The 9,633-nt window shown below is 49.2% G+C and overlaps 1 protein-coding gene across 3 annotated transcripts; it reads right to left on the reverse strand.

Moving 5' to 3' along the window:
• Nucleotides 1-2,365: 2,365 nt before the first annotated feature.
• TMEM106C (transmembrane protein 106C) lies at nt 2,366-7,718 on the reverse strand. Of its 3 annotated transcripts, XM_035002791.1 has the most exons (9): nt 7,568-7,647; nt 7,290-7,400; nt 6,855-7,066; nt 5,888-5,951; nt 5,240-5,399; nt 5,008-5,148; nt 4,510-4,559; nt 3,987-4,040; nt 2,366-3,106 (listed from the first exon to the last, which is right to left on the reverse strand). In XM_035002791.1, exons 3-9 carry the CDS (start codon nt 7,036-7,038, stop codon nt 3,010-3,012), a joined length of 750 nt encoding a protein of 249 aa, XP_034858682.1. In that variant the 5' UTR covers nt 7,039-7,066; nt 7,290-7,400; nt 7,568-7,647; the 3' UTR covers nt 2,366-3,009. The 3 variants fall into 3 exon arrangements, with proteins under 3 accessions (XP_034858682.1, XP_034858684.1, XP_034858683.1); XM_035002793.1 differs by lacking the exon at nt 7,290-7,400 and having other exon boundaries at nt 7,642-7,718; XM_035002792.1 differs by lacking the exon at nt 7,290-7,400 and having other exon boundaries at nt 7,568-7,669.
• Nucleotides 7,719-9,633: the final 1,915 nt, after the last annotated feature.

Raw genomic sequence — 9,633 nt, forward strand, 5'->3', positions numbered from 1 at the left:
TAGGATAATGTGAAGTGAAATAAGTCAATCAGAGAAAGACAAATGCCATATGATTTCACTCATATGTGGAATCGAAGAAATAAAACAAGCAAGCAAAGGAAAAGAGAGAAAGCAAGAAATAGAGAACTATAGAGAACAAACTGATGGTTGCCAGAGGGGAGAGGGGTGCAGGGATGGGGGAAACAGGTGAAGCGGGTGAAGAGTACACTTAGGATAAGCATTCAGTAATGTATAGAAGCATTGACTCACTACTAATGTGCACCTACAACTAATATAACAGTGTATGTTAACTATACTGAAATTAAAACAAGGAAGCTTACTTACAAAGGCAAAGAATAAGAATTACTTTGCCCAGAAGAAGTATCTGGGATGCTTTAGATTCATGTAGAGCTTTTACAAATAGGCTCAGTTTTTAATTTTCATTATTTATTTATTTTTTTAAAGTAGGCTCTACACCCAGTGTGAGGCTTGACCTCACGACTCCCGAGATCAAGAGTCGCATGCTCTACCAACTGAGCCAGCCAGGGTGCCACCAAATAGGCAAAACTTTTAAAATAATTTGGTTCACACCCGAGGCTAGAGTTCCTAAAACAGCTGATCCAGGGATCTTGGGGACCCTGCTTTGGGGAAACTGGGGTTGCAGAATAGACTGTGGAGGCAAACTGTGGCCTATATGGGGCCTGGCAAATATCAAAAGCTTGTGATAGATATACTTCTAGCTATGATTCTTGACAAAACGCATCAGACAAAATGCCATCCTTGGCGTACAGCAGGTGCTCAATAAACGTTTTTCTGGCTTGAGTAAGTGAACAAATGGAGATTTCCACCAGGTGGCAGAGAAGTAGTTTGAGAGCAAGAAAGATCAGAGTACAGGCCAAGCCAGAAACTACAGAGATCTCTAGTAAAGCCTCATCTCTAGGAAACATATTCTCTCCAAATCTCAGGGCACTAGAAAAACAACAGTGACAACAATGATGTCCAAGTCAACCGCCTGCCCTTCTATTTTGGTGTTGCTGGCAGCAAATTACACGCATTTATTCAGTAATTGGCAGATAGCATAATAAAACTATGCAGAACTTCCCAAAGTGTCATTTGGGATGCCAGGGATATAAACAGGCACGAGAATGCATATAGCATTACGCAGTCAGATGTGTTTAAAAGTTGTAAGTGCTGAGCGCCTGGGTGGCTCAGTCATTAAGCGTCTGCCTCCGGCTCAGGTCATGATTCCAGGTCCTGGGATCGAGCCCCACATCGGGCTCCCTGTTCCGCGGGAAGCCTGCTTCTCCCTCTCCCACTCCCCCTGCTTGTGTTCCCTCTCTCGCTGTGTCTCTCTCTGTCAAATAAATAAATAAAATCTTAAAAAATATATATTATTTATAAAAAGTTGTAAGTGCTCTCATTTGAATATCGTAGCTGAAGCTCAAGGTACCATGTAGTAGAAATGCTACTGAGGCACATGGCCATAAAATGTGACTCAAAACTGAGTAACCTTTTCAAAATTATACGGAAAATATGCTAGAGGCTATTTGGGCAATGGGAAGACGAAAGAGAAGACGTCTAACTGTGACCATCTTCATGCGTTCAGGGCACGCTCTGTTTGGGACAATGTTCTCACAAATGACGACGTGCTCCCACACCGCTGCACCCAACACGCATCACTATCGTGTACGTACATACACACCACCGAAGGATCCGTTGGAACGCAGAACCGCAGCTTTCAACCCTCAGCCTTGGGTGACTCAATCATGGTCAACATCGGCCAAACAGTCATGAAATGTAATGGTTGTCTGAAGGTTCAGAGTGCAAAAATCATTAAGCAAATCGTGAGCAGCGAGCGACAGGAACGGGGCAACAACTAATAGAGACTCCCTGCCACCATCTATTGCTCTGTTAGGGAGCCCACCTCAGCCGAGTTCTGAAACCTAACTACTCAACGGGATTCACTGCGGTCATGGGGTGCGGCCCATTCCTGGGGCACCAAGAGGGTGGCCACACTTCAAGCTTTCAGCCTCAAACTAGGTCCTCTCAGCGCTACAGCCAATGGGTGCGGGAGGTTATTCCTCCGTAGGAAAGCAGCTTCTCACTCGCCAGGCGTCTGCCCTACTGCTAGCTACCTCCCGGGGGGAGCCCAGCACTCTGTCCCAGAAGGGCAGGGAGGCGCAGCCTGTCGCCACCCCAGCCAGACGGAGAGAAGCAAGGCTGCTTTGGCGGGAGGCTGCGTTCTGCGAGGGGTGCTCCCGGGGACAGTGCAGTCAGGGCTCCTCTCCCTCCCTCCCCTCCTGTGCTGACCCACTTAGCAGGCAACTAGTCTACAGTCCCCCAGAGGTGGCTCCTAAGACATCCAGGCAATCAGAGGAAACGCAGATGAATCAAAAGCAGGTTTTATTTTTCTACCAAATCCCCAATCCATGTTCCAGCCAATGGATGAGGGGTAAATCAAGCCTCACATAGACTCTTGGTAAAAACAATTGTAACTTTCTACAGGAAAAAGTTGCCTTTTTTTTTTTTTTTTTAAAGTTCCTAGGCATTTGAGAGCAGGTAAAAAAATTTCCCATATTAAAGGGTCTGTGCTTTCTTAGGTATTCCAACGTTCCCGCCCTGCTGCCTCTTCTGTGCAGAGGAGTGGGGCCAGTCCGCGGCTGCCCTCACAGGCCAACCTCCACGTCTCTCATGGTCTGCCAACCTAGAACCACAGTAGGATTTCAGGACGCAATGCCCCAAGAACAGCTGAAAAGATCGGAATTCAATTCTCCAAACTTGCTCTGAGTGCCTGCTATTTGCTGGGCACAGGCTAGGCACTGGGCAGTGATTCTGCTGGTTCTGAGAAACACGGGTGGTGCCACTGAGAGGAGTTCTCCCCTCAAGTAGCAGGAGGATATTTGCTGGGGACTAAGAGAACCAATTTCTCCTCTACTTCTACCACCAGGGATAAGTATGAAACTCAGGCCCTGGGAACAGATGCTGTGTCTCTTCTGGCAGGTGCTGCCATGGAAGAACCTAGAGCAGTTTCTAAACAGCTGTGGAATTTGCTCCACAATCCACATAGTGATGGGTCTCCAAGGAGCTCTGGGTCATGTGGCCAATGTACGAAATCTTCACTGAAGTTCTAGGTGGAAAAAAAACAACAACAAGAAGAATAAATTCTGTTTTCGAGATGAAGTAAGAACAGTAGCCTAAATAACTTCTTGCAAGCTCAGACAACAATATCGATGGGTCCCAGATGTGTGTCTTCATGGTTACATAACCAGGAGGTCAGAGGATCTCCATACCTTCACAGAAATGCTATGCCATGAGGTGACCTTCTCAAGAAGTGACTCTCAACCCAGGACAATTTTACCCCACAGGAAGCTTCTGGCATTGTCTGGAAACATTCTAGGGGTGTTACAACTGAGGGCGGGGGGAAGTGGTGACTGTTACTGGCACTTAGCAGATAGAGGCCCGGGATGCTGTTAAACATCCTGCAACACACAGGACAGTTCCTCACAACAAAGGGTTGTGAATCCTTTGCTGAGGCCGAGAAACCCTGCTCTAGACCCTCATGTTTCAAATGCCCGCAGCAGGTGTTTTTCATTGGTAGATTTAACAGTCATGGTTCTAGGCCGAACCCTGAAGATCCGTGACATAGGGTCACTTGTGTGGACAGAAAGTAAGCTGGCCAAATGCTCAGTACTTACACCTTGAGAAGCTTTTCTATTCTTTACTAGTCTCATTAGGATTCTAAAGGGACCACAAAACTAGACCCGACTTCATGGAGAGAACTGTCTAGCTGCTGACTGTGAATCTGGGGATTTGTGATTTGGACCCTGCATCTAGAGGACACCCAAGGGTCTACTGTATCTGTATGGCACTGGGTGTCCTCTCTTCGGTTAGGTGCCTCTGCCTGGTGGGTCACACGGCACCTCCCGAGCAAAGGTGGCGAGGTCACACAGTTTGATGGTCCAGAAGCAAACACGAAGGCCACGGGGACAGGAAGAAGAGCCACATACCGCATGAAGATCACTATGTTGTGCACCACGATATCGGGCAATGTGCAGAAGAAACTTCCAAACAGCAAATATGGAGACAGTCAGTTTGGTTTAAAAAAAAAAAAAAAAAGAAAGAAAGAAAAGAAAAAAAAAGAGAATCATCAGAAGAGTGCTGAGTTACATGGTCAGTCCTGCTCGGGGCCCCTTCCCTCCCCTCCCCACCTAAGTGCTGCCAAGGCTCACTAGCTCTGAGTGTCCCCCCGCAGTGTCCCCCCCCCCCCACGGTGTCCATGCACCCTCCCACATCATGATCCTTTTTGTTTTTTCAAACCCACCATATAAATGCTGGAGCTTGGAAATGTTTCTAGTGGCTTAATGTTCTCTTAGAAATTCCAGCAAGTCAGTCGCATATCCAACAACATATCCTCCAAATAAACCTCAAGATGGCCAAAGCTTAGGGAACCTACGGGCCAACATCAGCTGAGTATACAGCGAATCCCTTTCACCCAGCAGAGAGCACACATACAGAGAACACAGTCCTTACTACACATAGGAAAACGGTCCTCCCATGTCAGCCTTCACAGTGAAATTCACCTGAAAGTAAGACAGCAGAGTCTGTCTGTGGCCAGGCAGGCTTGACACAGAACAGTACTATTATTGGCACTCCATACACCTGGGAGCCTTCTTCCGTCACATACAAAGTACTTCCCCAAGACTGTCCCTGACCCACATCATGTCCCTCTAACGACGCCTGCAACCTCTTCCCTTTTGGGAGGCCAATGGACCTCAGACTGTAATACCTCCTCTTCTTGATTTGCAGCGCACTGCTTGCTCTTATAAATTCTTTTGTTCCCCTAATACTTAAATGCTGATTTCCCCCTCTGATTTCTCATAATTACAGGGCATGTCAGATCTTCCTCACCAACCAGTTCCTACCAGTGGGAATGAGAGGGGAAGCAAAGTCATGAGGCTACAGCATCCCACAGCCCTTACTCCTCCTCCCTGAAGCCCGAGGAGCAAGGACCCTAAGAGAACAGCATACCAGTTGCTCGCTCCGAGGTGGAATGAGGGAGACGTTAGCAGTCACATATGTGCCAACCACTGTGTTCATGTACTGAACCTGGCTGGACAGGCTGGTCACTGCCACGGAGTAGAAGTTGGAGTTCCTGATTTTCAGGGTGGCCTGCATCAGGGCAAGTGAGGAAACAAGGATGAGTATCCTGGGTCCAAGACCTGCAGGTGCACGATCTGGGAAGCAAGGCCCTACGTCTTACCGTGATGGCAAGGATGACAAGGGAGTCCTGCTTATTAAATGTGACTTTCACCACTTTGATGCCGTCATCATCTACAAGGACCGAATGTGGAAACAGGAAGAAAACCACCAAGCCAGATGCCAGGAGACAGAGCAGGACAGACAGGAGGACGTACTGCTTGCTGCAAATGACACAGCACATGATTGGCCAGGCAGTCAGATATCAAGGTCCAGTTACTCAAGATTAAATGCAAAACCAGGAATGAGGGGAAAGGGAAGGTACAAAGAGCCAGGAACCACAAACCAGGCAAGAATGACTGGAGGGGGAGAAGTCTTTAAAACCCCCTTGAATGCTGTCATCTGGGAAGAAAAGCTGAAGAGAGGAGCTCTGAGCACAGAAACATTCCCTCACCTCCCACAAACGATACCCCTGTTCTCCAACGTCTTCCAAGTCAACTCTTTCCCTTGGCCCTTAGAATGTTTCTAGCAGTTTCTCCCCCGGATTAGGATAGGGAAGAGATATCTTGCTTGAGCACACAGTATTAAAGGAAATGGGACATTTACAAGAACAGGTAAAAGTTTCTGAAAAGTTAGCTGGTGCTCATAAATATATGGGACTGGGGTAGAAGGACAGAAGTAGGCATTGATAGGAGAGAGGCACGAAACTCACGTTCTCTGAGGGCGCAATCTCTGATCACTGTGTGGGATCAAAGCCACCAACTCATTTACTTGTTCTAGGAAAGAACCGAACAATTATTTTCGTAAAAAAAAAAAATCCCATGCGCTGGTGGCACTCTCCTTTACATCGCACATCAACCTGCCACAACACATGCTTGTCTGGAATCAGACATTTCTATAATACAGGTTTCACATTTTGGGCCTAAGGAACAAGAAACAAGTACATCTATAAAGTGTGCCACAAATTACAAAACATCTATCAGTCCTACCAGGACAGTGACATGGAGGTTGAGAAATCTAGGATCCTGTTCTGGTATTACTACATGGCCTGGTGCTGCCGAATGGCCTGGGGGAAGTAATCATTACCTCTCTAGGCCACTGTCTCCTCATGTGTCATATGAAGGCTTGGGAGTAGATGGTTTCTAGGGTTCTTACCAGCTGTAAACATCTGTGACTCTCCATCTAAACTCTTAAGACTTTCTGAGGGCCAGCTTAGTGACAGATGATCCTGTCCTTAATCAAGGCTCCACTCCTGAGCATGTTTTTCTCTCCCCACTTGAAATATTTTCCAGACCTTAGGCTGTTAATGATTTACTACCTGCTTCCTTGAAAAGAAGCTTCCAAGATGGCTCCCCTGCAAAGCTGTGCCAGGCCTTATGAGTGAGAGCAATAAAAAGATGTGCCTGTCAACAAATCCCACAGCGCAGAGCAAATGGAATGTTCCAAAGCAAGGAAACAAAGAACAAAAGAGTGGAAGTGAAGAAAGGCTTTCAGATATAAGGAGACCAACAGAAGTTGTGGAACCTACCCAAATTTATCAAGTCAGCTCAACTGGCTCCTGTTCAGGGCACTGTCTCTGACTATGGCACCACTGCCTAGAAGAAAAGCTCTGTCTGGGAGGCCGGAGAAGCCCTGTGGGTACCTTGGGAATTCTTCCCATGATTACCAAAGATTCTCACCTGTTGGAATGTAGCCTGTCCCCTGGCATGTGAGACAGGTGATGCTATCTCGACCAGTGAACTCCACATAGGGGAACTGAGCAATGGCTTCTTCCTGCTCCCTGTCGGCCAGCAAATCCTCCCTGTCCTCTTTCTCTCGCTTGCAGTAAGAGGGGCGAGCAGAGGTGGAATGTTGGGACCCCATGGCCGGGATGTGCCACTTGTGTCATGTCCTAGGAGGTACAGAGGTAAGTGAATGCAGGTTAGTGGCCACACCAAACCAGGAGAGAAGAAACTGCATCTTTCTATGAGAAAAGTGAAAACACAAAAATGACCCCACTGCCGTCCCGTGATTTCAAACAGCTGCACAATTTCCACCAGGATCATTTTGTAGCAACGTTCCCCACCTCCCTCCCACCGGCTACATATAGCCAGAGAACAGCCCCCTCCGCCAACCTGTCCAGCTCCTCACGGCCTGCGGACTCGACGCACCCCAGCTCCCACCTGGTCCCAGCCTCGCCCCGTCCTGTCCTCTATCTGCAAACTCTGTGCTCTCCTCGAGAAAACCTTCCCGGACAAACAACAGGCACCAAATCAGTAACAGGGCTTCGAGCTCCCCATCCCCCTCCTCTCCCGGCCCCGGGAGGCGGGCTCAGGTCACGCCCCCTGGCAGAGTGACACTCTGAGCCCACGAGAGTCGCCCAGGCGTGAGCGGAACGCCGACGTCCCCGGACCTGCTGGGCGCCAACTCCTGGCTGCTCCTCTCCGGGCCGCGGCCGCCGCCACCTGCCCGCTCCGGCGGGCTTACCTGCCTCGTCAGTCCTCGCTGCTGCCGGGACTGGCTGCGCACGCGCCGAAGGCCAAGCGCCGCGGCGAAGGGGGGTGGGGCGGGAGGGGGACGCCGGCGTGCGCTCGCGCGTGCGCTCTTCGCAACCCAGGTGCGGCGCCCGCAGGGGGCGGTGGAGAGCGGCGCCCCGAGTGGTTTGGGGGAGGCGGACTGGGACAGAGGGCGGCACTCCGCAGTTCCTCAGAAACGCCGGGAGGGGCCGGAGTCAAGTTTCCCGAGCCGCGTTGTCTCTGCCTGGGGACGAGGAAGGAGCCGGCGGCGGCCAAAGCCGTTCTCAACCACTGTTGGAGTGCAGGGGCTGTGTGGACGCTGAGGGTACAAGGATGCAGAACTCACGGAACCTGCCCCTCTACTGCTTTTAGTCCTCCCCTTCGCGAGTCGTCCACACACCCAAAGGCATGCACAGAAGGGGTTAGAGAACACTTTTTTAAGGGTGGGTTTCTTTGTACGGACTACCCGCTTGAGCTTAGCCTGCAGCAGAGGGCAGACATTAATCAGGTGACATTGCTTAAGATGATACTGGGGAGAGGAGAGATTCTGAACTGGGTGGCAATGGGAGCCAAGCTGGCGACCTCCGAGGTCCGCCACCTCCGTATCTCTCTCCTCATTCTGTGGGGAAGGCTGGGTGCTCCTTCTGTTGTCTAGCCACCTGCCCAACTCCTGGTCACAGCCCACTGAGCCTTTTAGAATAAGAAGGGCTAAAAAAGAAATATCGAATGACACTTGTTCAAGACCGTGAGGCAGACTCTACTAAAGGGGGCCATGGCCATGGGTGTAGGAACAGCTGCAACGGGGACTTGCTGTGGGGAAGAGGGATTGGGCACAGCTCTGAATACAACATGGGCAGGTAGGAATTTAGAGCCAAGGAGCAGGGTGGGGGTCAGTGGATGGAAAATTACTAAGAGGAAACATCAGGGGTAAGGAGAATTCTGGCTAAACTGACCTAACAGGATTCTTGCTGAAGACAGGACAGAGTGATCAGACATTTCCTAGGGGATGGAGGAGAAAGATCAGGTATCCAGAGTTGGGAGTTTTCTTGCTAAAACTGGATTTTACAATAAGCACACCGATGGGACTATGAGAAGTTTTAGGAGCCTGACTAAAGTTTGGTCAAGCAAAGAACTTGATCAGAAACAACAAGGAGCCATTGTTCCTCTTTTTCTACCTCCAGCCCATACCTTCTCCTTCCTGAAATCTGGTCTTCACCTCTCTCTTTGCAAGCTCTATACCAATTTATATTCTTTATACAAATCTGATTGTGTTTGGGAAAACAATATTCTCAATTAAAAATACATCTCCCAGCCTTTCTTGCCATGTGACACAGTTTGAGCCAATGAGATATAAGCAGAGGTTGTGTGGTGCTTCCCGGAAAGCTCCTTGAAAGGGACGGAAACTCAACTGGTCCTTTCACCTTCCTCTTCCTGTTTGTAATTTGGACTTGATGTTGGAGACGGGGCAGCCATCTTGTGACCACGAGGCAAGAAGTGCATGCTACGGGAGGCTGGGTAGAAGCATACAAGGAGCCTCAGTCCCTGTAGCATTTGGAGTCACATTCAGGCCCCGGACTACCTATCTTATGACTTCATATTACATGAGAAAAATAACCACTCCCCACCAAAATTGTGCTTTTTGGCGTGTCTCTCACCGTGGGATGCAATCCTAAAAGATACAGACACAGACCTAATTAAGGGTAAAGCCTGGGTTTTAACACAGGCAGCATGACGACTTTAATCATACACTACATAGGCCACGCTTAGGTTTCTATCCTCTTCTAACATCTGCTGTTTTGTTTTTTTTTTTAACGGTTTTATTTATTTATTTGACAGAGAGAGCCACAGCGAGAGAGGGAACACAAGCAGGGGGAGTGGGAGAGGGAGAAGCGGGCTCTGAGCAGAGAGCCCAATGTGGAGCTTGATCCCAGGACCCCAGGATCATGACCTGAGCCAAAAGCAG

This window comes from Mirounga leonina, unplaced genomic scaffold, assembly GCF_011800145.1.
Source record: "Mirounga leonina isolate KUSES-001 unplaced genomic scaffold, KU_Mleo_1.0 Mir_126, whole genome shotgun sequence".
NCBI classification, from domain to species: Eukaryota; Metazoa; Chordata; class Mammalia; order Carnivora; family Phocidae; genus Mirounga; species Mirounga leonina.

Excerpts from the sequence above, each read along its gene's own strand:
- TMEM106C (XM_035002793.1), bottom strand. The coding sequence starts at position 7,038 with ATGGGGTCCCAACATTCCACCTCTGCTCGCCCCTCTTACTGCAAGCGA. Across the intron at positions 5,400-5,887 it reads AGATTGCGCCCTCAGAGAAC|CAAGCAGTACGTCCTCCTGT; the intron begins GTGAGTTTCGTG and ends TGTCATTTGCAG. Across the intron at positions 3,107-3,986 it reads AACATAGTGATCTTCATGCG|AACTTCAGTGAAGATTTCGT; the intron begins GTATGTGGCTCT and ends TTTTCCACCTAG.